Source organism: Anastrepha ludens, chromosome 2, assembly GCF_028408465.1.
Source record: "Anastrepha ludens isolate Willacy chromosome 2, idAnaLude1.1, whole genome shotgun sequence".
Classification (NCBI taxonomy): Eukaryota; Metazoa; Arthropoda; class Insecta; order Diptera; family Tephritidae; genus Anastrepha; species Anastrepha ludens.
The window spans coordinates 159,221,462-159,239,657 of NC_071498.1; the positions used below are offsets into that span (position 1 = coordinate 159,221,462).

General features: G+C 37.3%; 1 protein-coding gene across 8 annotated transcripts in view; it reads left to right on the forward strand.

Moving 5' to 3' along the window:
• The window catches only part of LOC128855685 (bestrophin-1), an 84,624-nt gene extending 68,299 nt beyond the window's left edge, over window positions 1-16,325 (forward strand). For 5 of the 8 annotated variants that reach the window (XM_054090806.1, XM_054090807.1, XM_054090809.1 and 2 more), the window contains exons 6-8: window positions 4,486-5,134; window positions 5,234-5,281; window positions 15,174-16,325. In XM_054090806.1, coding sequence (XP_053946781.1) covers window positions 4,486-5,134; window positions 5,234-5,281; window positions 15,174-15,544 — 1,068 coding nt within the window. In that variant the 3' untranslated portion in view covers window positions 15,545-16,325. The remainder of the gene's footprint in view (window positions 1-4,485; window positions 5,135-5,233; window positions 5,282-15,173) is intronic. The other 3 variants (XM_054090812.1, XM_054090811.1, XM_054090813.1) reach the window with 3 other exon arrangements.
• The last annotated feature ends 1,871 nt before the right edge of the window (window positions 16,326-18,196 follow it).

Genomic DNA, 18,196 nt, shown 5'->3' on the forward strand with positions numbered 1-18,196 from the left:
TACACCAATTTTCCAAAGCTAAGTTAATATATCTGAACCCAATTCACAAATTCAATTAAGAGACTCACTTTGAAATCGCATTAAGGGAGTTATGTTCATATACAGAGTTTGATTGAAAAGTAATGAGCCTTCCCGCGCGGAGCGTCTGCCAAGCGATCAACCGAATCGGCTGGTGGGGGAAAATGATCGTTGGACCTTCCCCTTCCACTAGAAACCGGTCCAAGTTCGCTGGCAACAGCGGTGCAGACAACATCGCTCCGCGCGTGAAAGCTGTTTTAAAAGTGTGTTGGGATTTTGCAGTGGCGAAAATTCAACGATCGTTGGAGCAACGTTACTCGATAAAATTTTGCGTAAAGTTAAACAAAACGAGTACCGAAAACATTGGGCTACTCAAGGAGGCTTACAGGGACGTTCAAGGAAGGCCGGGAGGACGTCGAAGATAAACAGCGATCTGGAAGGCCTTCGACGACGCAAACAGACGAAGATTTGAACCGCCTTCCTCTGCACATCTGCATTTACCAAGATCGGGGGTTCCGGTGCTTCCCCACCCTCCCTACAGCCCAGACCTGTCCCCTCCGGACTTCTTCTTGTTCCCGCGCCTGAAAAGAAACCTGAAGGGGAGGCGTTTCGACTCCATCGAGGCGATCCAAAAAACTGTGACAGCCGAATTGAACGCGATTCCGGCGGATGAGTTTAAAAAATGTTTCCTGCAGTGGAAGGACCGCTACCAGCGGTGTATTGACGCTCAAGGATCCTATTTTGATGAATATTAGTTGTATAAACCAAAAGGTTTAATAAAACTGCTTAAAAAAAAATAAGGCTCATTACTTTTCAATCAAACCCTGTACTGTGTGTCATTTTGAAAAATAGTATTTCGAGCGAAAATTGTATGAAGTTTTGAAATGCTTTACACTTGCAGTTGAGATCAAGGCGCGAGTGGAAGAATATTTTCCAATGAATATTTTTCTAAGTACTATTATTTATGTCTCATATTTTTAAAAAAGTCATAGCCTACTAATAACAAATTATTTTTTAAATTAAAATTTAAAATATAAATGTTTTTTAATTCTACAGTGGAGCGTCCTAATACGAGGGTTGCTATATTAATATACATTCTGTCAAAAAAGTATCGGAAAGTGTTCAATAAAACGCAAAATAATTGTTAAATCACCAAATTTTATTTTGTCGCCTTCAAAATAGACTCCATTCGAAGCAATACACAAATTCCAATGATAAGTCCAGTCATCAAAGCACCTTTTAAAATGCGTTTGAAGAGATCTTCTTCAGCTCCTTCAGCGAATTCTCCTTAATTACCTCTAACGACTTCTCGGCATGCGCGGAGTGGCAATTTAAATTTTGGGAAAAGTAAAAAGCCATAGAGGGCTAAATCTGGTGAATACCGTGGTTGTTCGATGCTATTTGTCGAGTTTTTGGTCCAAAACGCGGTCACAATATGAGCCTTGTGAGACGGTGCATTATCATGGTGCAAGATCCATGAGTTTTCTTTACACAGATTGGGCCGTTTCCCACGCACGTTCTCTCTCAAACGTCGCTTCACTTCCAAATAATATTCTTTATTCACCGTAGAACCATTTATAATGAATACCGAGTGCACAACACCATGATAATCATAGAAAACGAGTAGCCTGACTTTTACTCTTGACCGACTTTGGCGTTGTTTTTTGGGTTTCGCCATTCAGTCGCTTCTTGACTGGTTTTGCATGTCAAACTCATCACCTCATCACCTGTTATGATGCGCTGGGTAAATGTTGGGTCCGAATTCACTTGCTCAAGCATGTCTTCAGCCACCTTCTTCCGATGAATTTTTTGAAAGAAATTCAACTATCTTGGAACGAGTCGTGCAGCCAAGCGTCTCATGCCCAATTGATGGTGTAAAGTGTTGCGAATTGATTCGTGAGACGCGCTAAAGTCACCATCTACCTCCCTCGAACTTAAATGATGGTTTTCCTTGACTGTGTCAACGTTTTCATCCGTTGAAAACGTTGATGGGCGACCAGTTCGGGGCAAATCTTCTACGACTTCTGGGCCATCTGTAAACGCTTTATACCACTCACCATAGAGCACACTCACCTAGGCTTTCTGCAACATTTTCAACTATTCGGCACACAAAATCTCGTTCAAAACATAAAATTAAAGACAAATTCTTTGTTCGATATTTTTATCCATAGTGAAAATCGCAGAGCCCGCCTGCGGTTGACTGATATAGTTAAACGCCAAAAACAAGCTAATTGACAGATCACGCTCTCCCCCTGCGACACTATAGAGGAAGGTTGTACCAACATTCCAGCAAAAAAAAATTTAGACGTTATACATATGCGCGCTTTTTAAATGAACAATTCGCGATATTTTTTTGACAGAATTTATATCTGTCCTAACAATAGAAAATTAATACGGCAGTTGCCCCATGATGAACAATACACTTTAGCACTCGTTTGAACCAATTTTCGAAACCTTTTGTCCAGCCGCGTTGCTGGTGCGTTTTTAAATTGTGTGGCATCCAATGCGTACACAGCTTTACCACAAGCTGATCATGCAAAATCTCATGCTGCTCGTCATGCTAATGTCCACAGATTCTACGGATTCTCACGATATGTGGCATGACGGCCTTGCACAATCATCTGGCACAACAACCGATTTTGGTCGAACTTCCCGGAATTCGTCGGTGAGCGACCGCAAGAAAATGCATTGCATTAAAGTTTGGTGCTTTCTCGGCTTATAATGATTTCAGTTTATAGTTGCATTCTTGTCTTGTTAATCCACTTCGAAAATGGTGAAAAATAATCAGACGAAAATGCTCTCGTTTTAATTCCATTTTTTCGGCGGAGATGAATTTTTAAAGCTTTTAATATGGCTCAGATTAAAATACGTTCTGAGTGCGTTTATGGTAAAATATGTCAAACCTTCCGATGGAAATATCAAATGGCGACTGATAACGCTAGAATTGCCCAAGGTCAGAAATATAAATAGCAACCCTCGTAAATATGAGTAGTTTAATTTCGTATATTCATTTTAATTAAAGTGCACTAGAAGTGCCCAAGCTCAGAAATATAAATAGCCACCCTCGTAAATATGAGTTTTTATTTGCGTATTTTAATTTTATATATTCATTTCAATTAAAGTGCACTAGAAGTGCCCAAGGCCAGAAATATAAATATCCGCCCTCGTAAATATGAGTGTGTATTTGTTTTTTTATTTTCATATATGACTTTAATTAAAGTGCCCTAGAAGTGCACAAGGCTAGAAATATAAATAGCAACCCTCGTAAATATGAATAATTTAATTTCGTATATTAATTTTAATTGAAGTGCCCTTGAAGTGGCCATGGTCAGAAATATAAATAGCAACCCTCGTAAACATGAATGCTTATTTGCTTTTATTATTTTCGTATATTCATTTTAATTAATGGGCTGTAGAAGTACCCAAAGTCAGAAATATAAATAGCAACCCTCGTAAATATGAGTTTATTTGTGTATTTTAATTTCGTATATTCATTATAATTAATGGGCCCTAGGAGTAGTCAAGTTCAGAAATATAAATAGGCACCCTAGTAAATATGAGTATTTATTTGCATATTTTAATTTCGTATTTCCATTTTAATTAAAGTGCCCTTGAAGTGGCCAAAGTCAGAAATATAAATAGCCACCCTCGTAAATATGAGTTTATTTGCGTTTTTTAATTTCGTATATTCATTTTAATTAAAGGGGTCTAAAAGTGCCCAAGGCCAGAAATATAAATAGCCACCCTCGTAAATATGAGTTTATTTGCGTTTTTTAATTTCGTATATTCATTTTAATTAAAGGGCCCTAAAAGTGCCCAAGGTCAGAAATATAAATAGGCACCCTCGTAAATATGAGTATTTATTTGTATAGTTTAATTTCGTATATTCATTTTTATTATAGAGCACTAGAAGTGTTCAAGCTCAGAAATATAAATAGCCACCCACGTAAATATAAGTTCTTATTTGCGTATTTTAATTTTGTATACTCATTTTAATGGAAATGGCCAAGTTAAGAAATATAAATAGCCACCCTCGTAAATATGAGTATTTATTAGCGTATTTTAATTTAGTAAATTAATTTAAATTTATTTTTATTTATGCCACTATGGATTTTCATTAAAAACAAGCTACAAAAAAACTATAAATGCACTCAAATCGAATTAAGCTTGAATTTACTGCCTTTCACTGCACCCTTGCGCAAACGCACCCACAATTATACAATGACAGCTTTTTAAGGTCCAGGATCTCACTTTAACTGCACGCACCTCACAACTATGTGGCTCTCTTTTCACGGATTTATATATTAACTGCACGCACTCTTACTATCTGCACCACGTCTATAAGGATTGGCTATTTTCCACAATGCTTTGGGTATTTTATTTTTGGCACCTCTGTCGCCAATACGCATATTTGTGTCTACACGCATACTAACAAACGATTTTAATCTATTCGTTCACACATTACAGGCTGATGATGCCAGTGGCATACATTTCACAGCCGGCAATGGCAAGGTACGACAAGGATCCTCTCCCAGCCTCGCCAGCCTAAGTGGCACTTTGTCGCGTGTGAATACAGTTGCCTCAGCGCTAAAGCGTTTTCTTAGTCGTGAAGAGCGTCCCGGCTCGACGACACCCGTCGATGAGGGTACACAGAAAAATCGTTTTCCCGGTAGTGCCAGTTCCGCCAGTCTTACCGGCAATTTAATTATGAAACCACCCGGTAGTGTACGCATCACCGATCAGGTCATCGAAGAAGTGGACGAACAAGCGACCATCACGTCACAGCGCGCCAATGAACAGGCACGTCCGAATGTGCGCGACATTTTCTTGCAGGATCTCAACAATCAAGGTTCATCGGTGGCAAGCAGTGTGCCACAACGTTCCAACCCGATGGATATTCCGCCCAGACCGACTTCATACATGCGCACGCAGTCCACTTACGAGCCAATGCTTTTCCCACCGGGCGGTGTGGAGGCTTTGTTGAGCTCATCAGCGCCAACGAATGGCAGTCCACTCATTTCCCAGACGGTTCCGAATACGCCAGTGGGGGATCCATCGAGCACCAAGTCACTTTTCGATCAGCAATTAAATGCGCTGAAGGACAGCCGCGAAACGGGTAAGTCTGAGGATTTCATATTTATTTTGTGCCTCGATCTTTTTAAACAAACAAAAAATTTCATTTATCCATTTTTTGTTACGCAATGAAAAACTTTAGAACGTCCCGCCGAAATGCAGCAGGTTTTCAGATGGTTTTTATCGACTGGTAAAATTTGTGTTCAAATTTATGTTATTTTTGCTGAAATTCGTTATTGAGTATTGTTCCTTTCTATGAATAGAGTGAAAAGTTTTAGTTGCTTGTTCTCCCAACTTTTATTGGCATGTTTTGATTTTGGATTTTTTCTTTTTTTGTATTAATTTGTTGCGTACTGCGCTCAATTGCATAGAAAATAGCGGAAAATATGTTTAAGTATGCGTTTTATGCCAATAAAAAAATTTTTATATAATATTAACCCCGATTGGCCCCTCTGTACACACTAATCCTAATAAGATGTGCTTAGCTGCCACTAGCTTTTGGTATTGTACTGTGAAACACTTCCATGTATAAATTCTTGCCTACAGAACTAATATTATTTATTATCGATTTATGTGGTGACACAATTTTCCTACACTGGGGTTCAACGGTGAAACAAGTACGCTGTAGCATCCCTACTATTTGAATATTCCACACAAAAATATTTTAAAATTATCAGAAAAAAATTAATGGTTAATTACATGTACTCTATATACATTGCTATTTGATACAATTTTTGCTTTTTTTTTGTTTTTTAATAAACCAAACTTTTTTGTCTAATAATTTCGTTACCATCAAACTATTGGGTTGACAACTAAATAATAGCGGATTTTTTTTAGAAAATCGAAGACAATTTTTCCATGGAACTAAATAACTTTATTCTGTAATGTATTGCCCATTTTGATCTGTGATATTTTGCCATCTTTCAGGCAGCATCAAAATCCCACGTTCATAAAACTTCTGGTTTTTATTAGCAAAAAACTGAGTCTGGTACAACTTGACATCATCATTATTGAAATTTTTACCATTCAAGGAATTTTGTAAAGATCGAAACCAAAAATAATCAGATGGTTCAAGGTCAAGACTATAAGGGGAATGTGGCAAAACATCCCAACCAAGCTCCAATAATTTTTGCGGAGTGGCCAAAAATGTGTGTGCCCTTGCATTGTCGTGATGGAATACAATACCTTTTCGATTTGTCAATTCGGGCCACTTTTCTTCAACTGTATTATTTAATTTCGTTAGTTGTTCAATGTAGACATCAGAATTGATCGTTCGGTTGGGTGGTCATTTGTAATCCTACCAAACTGATAACAAAACCTTCTTTTGATGAATATCAGCTTTTTATGTTGTTTGGGTTAGTTCAGCTGGCCTGCTTCACGATCTTTTCCACTTGATATTGGTGTAAGCAACCCAGCCAGTTACCAGTCGTTTTAAAACTGGATCATTTTCATTACGTTTCTTTAGCAAATCGCAGCTGTTAATGCGCTTCTTTCAGTTCATGAAGAACTCATGCATCGAGCATTTGAACATAGCCAAGTTGTTTTAAGTGATTTTCAATGCATGTATGCGATACATGGGTTGGCCGTCGTAGCCGAATGGGTTGGTGCGTGATTACCATTCGGAATTCACAGAGAGGTCGTTGGTTCGAATCTCGGTGAAAGCAAAATTAATAAAAACATTTTTCTAATAGCGGTCGCCGATATAGCGGTCCGAGTGTATTTCTGCCATGAAAAAGCTCCTCATAAAAATACCTGCCGTTCGGAGTCGGCTTGAAACTATAGGTCCCTCCATTTGTGGAACAACATCAAGACGCACACCACAAATAGGAGGAGGAGCTCGGCCAAACACCTAACAGAAGAGTACGCGCCAATTATTTATTTTTTTTTTTATGCGATACATGAAGCTTCTCTGCAATCTCACGTGTTGTACTGTGACGATCCGAATCGATTATTGCTTTGATTAGGGTAGGGTGTCATCAACTTCAACTGGACGTCCAGAGCGTTTTTCATCTTTGAGTGAAAACTCACCAGAACGAAATTTGGCAAACCTATTTTGACACTGCCATAACTTTTTATGAGCCTGCGATGCGGTTTTCCCTTTGCGTACATAAAAAAGCAAAATATGACGAAAATGTTCCTTTTGATTCTCCATTTTTCAACGTCAAACGAAAACTATGCAACCGATCAAAAAACTTTTTTTACTGTTTAACAGCTGAATTGCCAACTATCAAATAACAAAATGTGTTTTACACTTGTACTATGTCTGCAAACCTAAAAATTCAACTGTAGCCGACTATGAATGAAATCCGCAATTACTTAGTTGCCAGCCCAATAATTCAAGTCTAAGTTTGGGGCATCATTCTCTTTAATTTTGGTTTCATTTCTCTTATTTGTGGTCTCAGGATATTTGTTATTTTGTAGTCACTAAAACCAGAACGAAAAGACACTGATAATCAGATCCTTCAGATCTGCGAAACAAAATGCTCCAAGCTCCCAAATAAAGTCTAACGAGACTTCTTCAGTCCAACCTCTGCAGATTGTAGGATCAACTGGACAATTTTTTAAAATGTTCTAAGTTTGGTTTGAGCCGATTCGATACTGATTCGTTTATTATACGGCTAACAACAGACTGCCAACCAGAGCTGTAGGAGCTTTACGACCACATAGACATAGCAGCTTCGGTAGTCTAGCGTCAGTGCACTAGCCTGCCTTTCCAGAGGTTGCGGGATCGAATTCCACGTAAAGCACGGTCCTCGCACTTTTCCAAATTGATCTACTTTTCCTGTATCCAAAAAAAAAAACTCATTCATCGACCCCAAAAACTTATCCTTTCCATTCTTACTCCCGCACAATAATCAGCGCATTATTTGCATTGTGACTGCTAAAACAAGCAAAATCAGTGACATTGCATGAGTGGCGCTAACAAGAGGAAGCGGGCAATCGCGGTAATAGCGCAGACCCACCAAAAATTTAGCGAAACCATCTGTGCGATCCTTCTGCCAGAAAAATGTGAAACACAGATGGCGCTCCCAGCAGTAAGAAGGTGTTTTCCTAAGCAACGACAGGTTGGTTGGCATTCCCACAGCTCAAGACTGATAGCGGCAGGCTAATCACCTATCCTGTCAGAAGTCAAAATAGATTAACGAAACCAACGCAAGACTGAGTCTTGTCGAGGCCTTATGCTCCCGAAAGGAGTGAACAAGGAAAAAAAGTGCATAGTGCATCGAAAACAGATCCTTTATTCCAGCGTTTTCGTTGGTAAGGACATAATGAATACAAACGGCTCTGAAAGTATTCGATGCGGTACCAGCTGGTGGTGGTAGCAGAGTCAGAGGAAGGCCTGCTATGCGTTAGAAAGATCAGGTGGAGAAGTATTTGGTTTCACTTGGTGTGTCCAACGAGAAAGAAACTCGGCCAAAATCGTGTAAGCGGTTATCGCGCCAATTAAGCAAAGAAGAATTCCTTAGCTTGCCTCATCTAACACATCCCTTGGATGGCATTTCTTATTTGCGAATAGGCTTTTCAGCCAACCGAGCAAAGACATCTTCCGCACTAGGTAGAAGTGGCAGCCGGTCTCTAAACCAACTCACTTAGACCGTTGTCGCTCCATTGTGATCTTCCACACTAAGAGACCGGAAATTTTTGGCAGAAATATAGGATAGAAACGATGGCTCCCAATAGATATTTTGTTTTGAGGACATCTTCATATAGCACATCACGGGCCTACTCGTATTACAAGACAGAGGCGCTTCTCATGCAATATAGTGAAGTCATTGACTAGAGTTTGGTTAATCCCAAAGCCGAATAGGATGTGACCTGATTTTGGCATCATCTTTCAAACCTTTTTCATTAATTTAACTTCATTTATTATAAAGAAATTATTCAAAACTCAAATAAATGGTGATCTTCGAAATTCCTCAACTCTTTGAGCTATGTTACATTGGGTATTAAGATTAAATTTTATTTAAAGTTTTAAATTGTATATAAAGTAGACATTTTTATTTTATTGTTAGAGTTGAATATGTTTCTGTACTTTTGTAGTATTAAAAAAAACTTTGATGGAATTTTTACTTTTACTTCATTATAATTTTAGATTTGACTTTCTCATATTTTATTTTTAATAGTGGACCTAACCGTCTATATGTATGAATTTTGTTTGATACGAGTATTCCTGTACCTATCTTTATCTCTTTCTACTATCCGGTCAACCTTGCTCCGCAAATTATTGAAGTGAAACGTCTTAGGCGTCGATGGACGATCGAGAATGGAGAGAAAAATGTCAAGGCCATGCAACGTTTTGAACATTTCCGTTCCGCGAGAGAAAAAAAGAGATAACGTAGAGGAAAAGGAGAGAGAGGGAGCTATACCTTATGTATATTTTTGATACACTTTAGGCTATTTTTCCTGAGTTTTTCCTACACCGGTAGACTCTTCTCCGTTTTTTGTAAATTTTGTCTATTTGTATTCTCTACAAATGTTGTGAATTTATTTAGATAAATATTCTCTCTCTCCCTCTTTCTCTCATTCTCTCTCGGGTCTCTCCCTCTTTCTTTGTCTGCCTTGAAAGTTTCACTTCTGTTATGTGTACTACGCTACACGCACTTTTTTAAGACAGTTGGTGATCCCTTAAATGCTGTAGAATAGTCATTAGTAAATTAGGCAGTCCTGGTATTGACTTCATCCAAATATATTTGTACTCGTATTTTTGAGCATTTCACAACTCGTGCATTTTAGAGAAGAGAGATTAAGTTTCTTGTTATAGTGGCAACATAAAACCTCAAGTTGTTATTTCGAAAACATTGTTTTAGTAACAGTTCTTGACAATGTAAAGGGTGATCCGATTTAAAGTCGACTTTACTTTATGGTTGTGAAACGTGGAATGCGACGTCAGCTGACACAAGCTCAATTCTCAAAATATGCTGGCCAAATATTATCTCGAATCCTGACTTATGAGCCAGAACCCAGCAGAGGCCAACACTATTAAAGAACCGCAAGAGAAAATGGGACTGGATTGGCCAACTGGATTGTAAATCAACAAAACTGTCAAATGCCGAGTGAGGCGGAACACCTCCTAATTCAAAGCTGAAATTTCAGCAGAAGCATTGACTGAGCCCCCAAGAAGCCGCAGACGTGCAAGACCAGCGAATACCTGGAGACAACTGCTGGAGTCAGAAAACCGAGCCATGCAGCTTAGCTCGAATGAAGTTAAGAGATTGACGCAAAACAGATCCGAATAGCAGAAATTCGTTGTGGCCCTATGTTCCACACTGGAACTCTAGGAATTTACGATGATAATGAAACAAAAGCTTATTTTTGAAAACAAAGTTGCTATTTATATTTATGGTCTTGGACAGTTCTAGTGTTACCAGGCGCCATTTGACATTTGCATTGGCAGGTTTAACATCTTTTACTATAAACGCCTTCAGAACGTTTTAATGCGATTTTTATTTCCTTGACAATAAATTGTCGGAACTAGGGCGGAGTGCGATTAGTTTTCATAATTTTTGAGAACACAAAAATGCATCGATGAACTAAAATCATTATACGCGAAAGAATCAACATCCTTTAGCATTGTAAACAAATGATGCACTGAATTTTCTGTTGATCGCTGATTGCCCTCCAATAAATTCCGGGAAGGTCGTTCGTAATCAGATGTTGCGTCAGAAACAAACGATGCTGTGCACGAAGTGATTGAGTAAAGTCGTCATGATACATATTCTGAGATTGAGGAAGAAATGTTTCGGGAGCTGTGCTGCAGTTAATGGGGAGTACTTTGAAGGCGATAATATCATTTTTGAGGAATAAACTACAATCTGTGTCAGATAAAAGGAACTGCGATTATTCATGAAGTCTGATATAAAAGATAATAGGACTATGAATAAGTTCGTGCGGTTTTTTTTCGAAATTTGAAACTTTATTGACGTAAAATGGTTACAAATTTAATATTCAAAATATTGTCCATCGCTTACTACTACTTTTTCCCATCTTTCTGGCAATTCACGGATTCCCTTTGTGAAAAATTCGGTCGGTTTTGCCGCAATCCACGAATCGATCCATTTTTTGACTTCATCGTAATTACGGAAGTGCTGGTCAGCCAGGCCATGTTGCATCGATCGGAAGAGATAGTAATCGGATGGCGCAAGGTCTGGACTATACAGCGGGTGGGGTAGGACATCCCATTTGAGCGTTTCTAAGTATGTTTTGACCACTTGTGCAACATGTGGCCGAGCATTGTCATGTTGCAAAATAACTTTGTCGTGTCTATCGGCGTATTGCGGCCGTTTTTCTCGCAGTGCTCGGCTCAAACGCATCAATTGTCGTCGGTAGACATCCCCCGTAATCGTTTCATTCGGTTTCAGTAGCTCATAATACACAACACCCAGCTGGTCCCACCAGATACACAGCATAACCTTCAGGCCATGAATATTCTGCGCCGACGTCGATGTTGAAGCATGGCCAGGGTATCCATACGTTGCCCGACGTTTTGGATTGTCGTAATGGACCCACTTTTCATCGCCAGTCACAATTCGATGCAAAAAACCCTTTCTTTTGTGCCGTTGAAGCAGTTGTTCGCATGCCATAAAACGGCGTTCAACGTCTCTTGGCTTCAATTCATACGGCACCCAATGGCCTACCTTTCGGATCATTCCCATGGCTTTTAAACGTTTGGAAATGATTGATTGATCAACTCCCAAAGTTTTTGCAACCTCTTCTTGCGTTTGAGCCGGATCTTGATCGAGCAATTCCTCCAATTCGGTATCCATGAACTTTGGCGGCGCACCCTCGCGTTCTTCGTCTTCCAAGCCAAAATCACCACTTTTAAAGCGTGCAAACCACTTCTGGCACGTTCGCTCAGATAGAGCATGCTCACCATAAACTTCCACCAAGATACGATGACTTTCGGCTGCTTTTTTCTTCATATTAAAATAATGAAGAAGAATTCCCCGCAAAAACACATTATTTGGCACGAAATTCGACATTTTCAAGTGTGGTAAAAATATTGTTGTTTACGCTTCAAATAAAAAACTTATACTGACGTTTGTGCCTTACGACAGTAGCTCTCCAATGAATGTTTGGAAATGTGGATCGATGGAATAATAATCAAGTTACGCCATCTGTTGTAAAACCGCACGAACTTATAAATAGACCTATTATATATTTATATATTGTATATATATATAATTGGCGCGTACACCTTTTTTGGGTGTGCGTCTTGATATTGTTCCACAAATAGAGAAACCTACAGTTTCAAGCCGACACCGAACGGTAGATATTTTTTTTTTTAGGAGCTTATAGCCTGGCATCTTCTTCATGCTGTCGAATGCGTGCATAAAAATACCGCCTCAAAACGCTTCGCGTACTTCTCACTCATTTTTGTTTGGTTGCGTTCACGGGAAAGTTTCGCACGACACTAACCTGAATTAGAGCTGGCGTTGTAGCCCTTGAGTGGGACTATTACGCAGCAAAAAGCAGAACAAAATATATCTCGAAGTGACAAGAAAAAAAACAGTTATTTTCTTCTGACAAAGACTGTAGTCCCATGTTTTAAATTTTCTTTAGTTTTCACATAATTCGTGTGAACAGGCGGATTGCCTTACAGTGGGACAACACTTCAGGTTAATTTGCCTAAAGAAAGGCGTTTGATTTTTCCACTGAAGAAAGGCGTTAATGCAATTTTTCTAAAAGTACAGCTTACTACGATATATATTGGCTCACATTTTTTCGTAATCGAAGAATAAATTACCTTCTGAATCCCTAGAAACAGTGCCCATCATATTTCTAGTCGAATTTTGACTTTAGAAGCTTCTTATGCGGCGCTATACCTCATTTAACCTTCCGTTGGACACCTTTTTTAAAACCTTCGGTTGGGCACCCGAGTCTGGCCTTTTTTTCTTCCTGTTCGAGGACTCTTTTTAAAAGATTATATCCATAAATTGATAGAAAATTAAATTTTAGGATGCTACCTGGAAGCTCAAGTCAGTAGCTATAATAGAAATTTGGTAAATTCACGTCCAAAGTCGAAAGATTCTTTCCAGAAGTCATTATGATGAACTCTAATATAATTTCCAGGAACAAATCGGTTCATAAATTTATAGCCACTCCCCCCAAATCTCTGTAAATTCAGAAACTCACGTTGGAACTCGACGGCAACACAAGTGATGACTACGGCAATCCATGAAAAGGATCATGGAGGATATTCAGAACAGTCGAGTTTCCTATGGTTTTCTTTCCTTGCCCCGTCCATCGCATCTCTTGGATGGCAGTGATGTCAGCCTTTACTCTCACGAGGACATCAACCAGCCGGGCAGAGGCACCCTCCCCATTAAGGGACCGGACATTCCAGGTGCATGCCCTCAAATCATAGTCCTTAGTTCGTTTGCAGGGGTCGTCATCAGTATAGGGAGGTCTCATCCGAGGCTTTTTTAAAGTTTTCATTGGGGGCGATTTTTAAGTGGCGGGTCCCAAACCCAACGCACAACCAGCTATCCTGGAATGTTTCGCCTTCTCACTTTAGCTCACTCCCGAACGGGTGTTCGGAAGCTACCCAGAGGATACGTGGGCTAATCCCGGCCGTTGTGAGCTGCTTGAACCATATGTAGAAGAATCGTCCTGGCCACTCCCAAGTGAATGGCGATCAGTAACTTTCCCCACTTGCGTGGACTTCTACACATGGAACCATCCTCCACTCCAACCACTGTTACAATCATTTTTCCTCATGCGTAACTTCCAGAACAAGTTTTTCTACTTTTTCAATCAGTTTTTTGCCTTTTCTGCCTTTCCATTTGGACGACTTGAGCATTAATCGAGCTAGAGCATTGATCCAAAGGCTAAAGAATCAATTTCAATAAAACTTCGTACTTACTTATAAAGGGTTTTTCAATAAGAGGTGTTATTCCCGTAAAAGTTCAATGGTTGCGTTGCTTGTCTGGCACGTAGCGCCGTCTTGTTGAAAACCAACGTTGTTCAGATCAATACCATCCAATTCCGGCTATAAAAAAATCATTAATTATCTCTCGATAGCGCAATCCATTCATCGTAACTGTTGCTCCAGCTTTATTTTCGAAAAAGTAAGGCCCAATGACTTCGCCGGACCATAAACCCCACCAAACAGTCACACATTGAGAATAGAGAGGCTTTTCAATAATAGCTATTGGATTTTCTGAGCCTCTTGGAAATGAGCCTCATCACTCAAGATGATTTTTCGATGGAATTCCGGATCATTTTAATGCATTTTAACAACCCAATCAGCAAAGACACGACGTCGTTGATGAGCCTTAAGATCCAAATCTTTATGCAAAATACTTTGTAATGACGTTTGTGGAATGCCTAATTCCAAAGAAGGACGAGGAATGGACAAACCTGGATTTTCTTCAACACTATCGGCTACTACAGCAATATTTTCGGCTGTTCTTGAGCAACGTGCACGGGTTTTATTCTTCACATCACTAACTTGCCCCAACAGCTCGAATTTGTTCACCAATTTCTGTATTGCGGTCCGATAAGGTGCTTCACGATGACCCAAAAATGTTCGAGTTTTACCAACCGTCTCTGCCAAATTTAAATTTAATGCGTTGTTTAAGCGGGTATCGTTCCTTTTTTGATAATGGCGTAGTTTCTAATTGCCAAATTTCAAAAAATGACAGCTCCAAAAGTGACATCTACCGAAATAGCGGGGTATTCAAAATAACACCTGTTATTGTAAAATCCTTTATATGTAGTTAAGTCGCCAAGTAGGTCAACTAGAGCTAATTGAAAAAAAAAATATCTCGCTTCTTCACCTCGTAACCCCCACTTTACTTTTTGAAAGACCCTCATATTTTTAAAACTCAGTTTATTTTATAAAATGGGCGTAATTATACTTGTTGAGGCATATACTCATACATATAAGTATTTTTGTGGACACATGTATTTACTTCGGTTTTGAATTGCTCAAAAATATCGAACTTAAACCACTTACTTTAATTGCATGGTATTTAAAAACAAAACCTAATATTATTTTCCAATTACAAGTAGTTCCATTGCTCGATTATATTTTGTATATCAGCCAAATTCACTCATTCGCATTCTCATTTATTTCACAGTCGATGACATGGAAATCAAATCGACAACAGATGCGCCAGGCGCTGAGGATGAGGGCGACGATTTCGACAAATTGAAAGCCACGCGCGAAAAGGAACGTTTCCAGCGTCAACAACAGAAGATGGCGCGTACAATTAGTACAGCACCCGGCGTAGAGGGTGGACCCACGGTTGTGCCTGTAGTAGCGGCTGCAATAATTCCGGCTACTGTTATGCCCACGCCGGCCGCACCAGCACCAGCGCCAGCGCAACCACCGTCCGATGTACCAGCCAGTGCAGATCAATTGACAAATAACGCGGCGAACGCAAGTGCGGAACCACTCACAACCTCAGCGGCAACAGCTTCACCGGATGCAAAAGAGGCTAACACTTAAATGTGACTTAGTGAGGGAACAAATTTCGTTCATAGAAGGGGTCGTTTTATAATGTAGGCAAAAAAAGTGTAGTTTGTATTCTTTTTTTTTTCGTCTTTTATACAGATTTAAGTAGCTAACTTTGCGCTAAATTTGTTTATAGATTTTTTAATATGCTCATTTATCAGCGTTATCGAATTTGCAACAATTAAGATTAAGGTATCTTAAATCCCGAAAGTAGGTAAGTGGCAAAGTGTAGCGTACTTGAGAGCAAAGTAGAGCGTAGCATACTTTTGAGTGCAATGTAAACTAACAGAAGCCATGTACGGGCGGACATAAATAAGTATTTCAGCTGGCAATGCATATCTGAAAATGGATTTTGTTTTGTCTTTTAGTATTTTCTTCTTGTATTCTTTTTTTGTATTTTTTTCATATTTTTGTTTTGTATTTTTTCATATTTTTTTGTATTTTTTGTTTCCTTTTTTTGTCTGTTTTTTGTATAAGCAAATACAAATAATGCGAGTGAGAAATGTGACTTATCTGTTCCAATACTATATGCGTATGTATGTATGTGCAGTCGTCAACGTCAAAAAAGTGTACACCATATATCGACAAGTTTTGTCTACTTATTTATTTATTTATTTTTTAATTTTCATTAATTTTATAATTATAAAAATATATTTCATACTACTATAAAAACCATATAATGCGAAGTGTCAAACTTTGCACAAAATTTAAAAAAATCGGCACATTTTCATCAAATTTTAAACTTTTTAGAATTTCTAAAAAAATGTCAAGTATTCAATTTTATAGAAATTAAAAGAATTTTATGCAAACATATTTTACAAATTTTCATCAAAATTTTGAAATATTTAATCTTAATTTATTTATTTTATTTTTACAAGAGTTACAATTATAAATATTAATCTTAATTAAAAATAAAAAAATCATGTATCCAATTTTATAGAATTTTGTGCAAATGTTTTTTACAAATTTTCATTTAAATTTTTACATTTTTAATCTTAATTTATATAAAAAATTTCAGGTATGCAATTTTATAGAAATTAATAAAATTTTATGCAAACCAATTTTTCAAATTTTCATCAAAATTTTGAAATTTGTAATCTTAATTAAAAAAAAAGCATGTATGCAATTGTATAGAAATTTATAGAATTTTACGCCAAAATTTTTAAAAATTTCCATTTAAATTTTGACATTTTTAATCTTAATTTTTATAAAAAATTTCAGGTATGCAATTTTATAGAAATTAATAAAATTTTATGCAAACCAATTTTTCAAATTTTCATCAAAATTTTGAAATTTGTAATCTTAATTAAAAAAAAAAAGCATGTATGCAATTGTATAGAAATTTTTCTAGAATTTTATGCAAATTTTTTACAAATTTTCATTTAATTTTTGAGATTATTAGTCTAAATTTTTAGAAAAATGTCGGGTATGCAGTTTTAATGCCCATTAAATTCTGGTATAGAAAATGCAAATTTCAAGTAGGTCAAAAATCACACTAATTTTTGAGAATTTTTTTCAGTTGCGGTCTGGTGCACTTTTTCCATTTAGCGCCTACTTCAAATTTTTTTATATGGAAGAAAATACAAAACACCATCCGCAGAAAAAATTGTCAAAAATCAACGCGACTTTTGAACTACGTGAAACTTGAACTTTAAGCAAAAGAATACTAAAATTACAATTTTTAGATAATTTTTGGCTATGCAGTTTTATAGCCCATTAAATTTTGATATAACAAAGTGTAAGTTTGAAGTGCCTGAAAAATTGCGTTAATTTTTAATACTTTTTTTTTTGCGGGCTTTTTCTTCATTGTCAACGAAATAAATATCAAAGATCAACGCAATTCTGTGGCCGCCTAAATCTTTCACTCCTAATTCTATGGTTATAAAACTGAATAATGAAATTTTGCTGGAAATTTACCGAATTTTAACAAATTGTATACAAAGTTGGCAACTTTTCTTTATGTGGTGCTGGTTGTAGTGTGAGCTATACTTTTATAAAAAAATTATTGAAATTATAAAATAAATAAATAAAAAGTCGTATACACTTTCTTTTGACGCAGTCGGTATATATAAGTACACCTGTGTTCACAATAATAGCAGCGCGACATATTGCAAAGTCTTGACTGTTTATTTATTTTTTGTTAGAATTCATTTTATATTTTTTAATAGAAATATTGTCTAATCTTCTACGAAAACCATCTACATCCAAGTTTCAGACTTTGTGCAAATAAAAAAAAAATAGAAAAGTTTACATCAAACGTCACACTTTTTAAATAGAATTTTTTAACAAATTTCGGGTATGCAGTTTTGTAGCTCATTAAATTTTGGTATAGAAAGCAGCTCAAAAATCATAGGTACTGATGTTTGAGGACTTTTTTCAATCGTGGTTTTAACGCCTACTCCAAATCTTTTTATATGGAAGAAAATACTCAACAACGGCAGCCGAAAAAATTGTCAAAACTCAATCGATTTTTGAATTACTTAAAACTTGCACTTAATACAAAAGAGTACTAAATATACAAAAATAAATATTTTTAGAAAAATTCTGCTACGCAATTTTATAGAAATTTATAGAATTTTATTTTATTTATTTAATTTTCATCTAAATTTGAACATTTTTAATAAGAATTATTAAGAAATTTTCGGG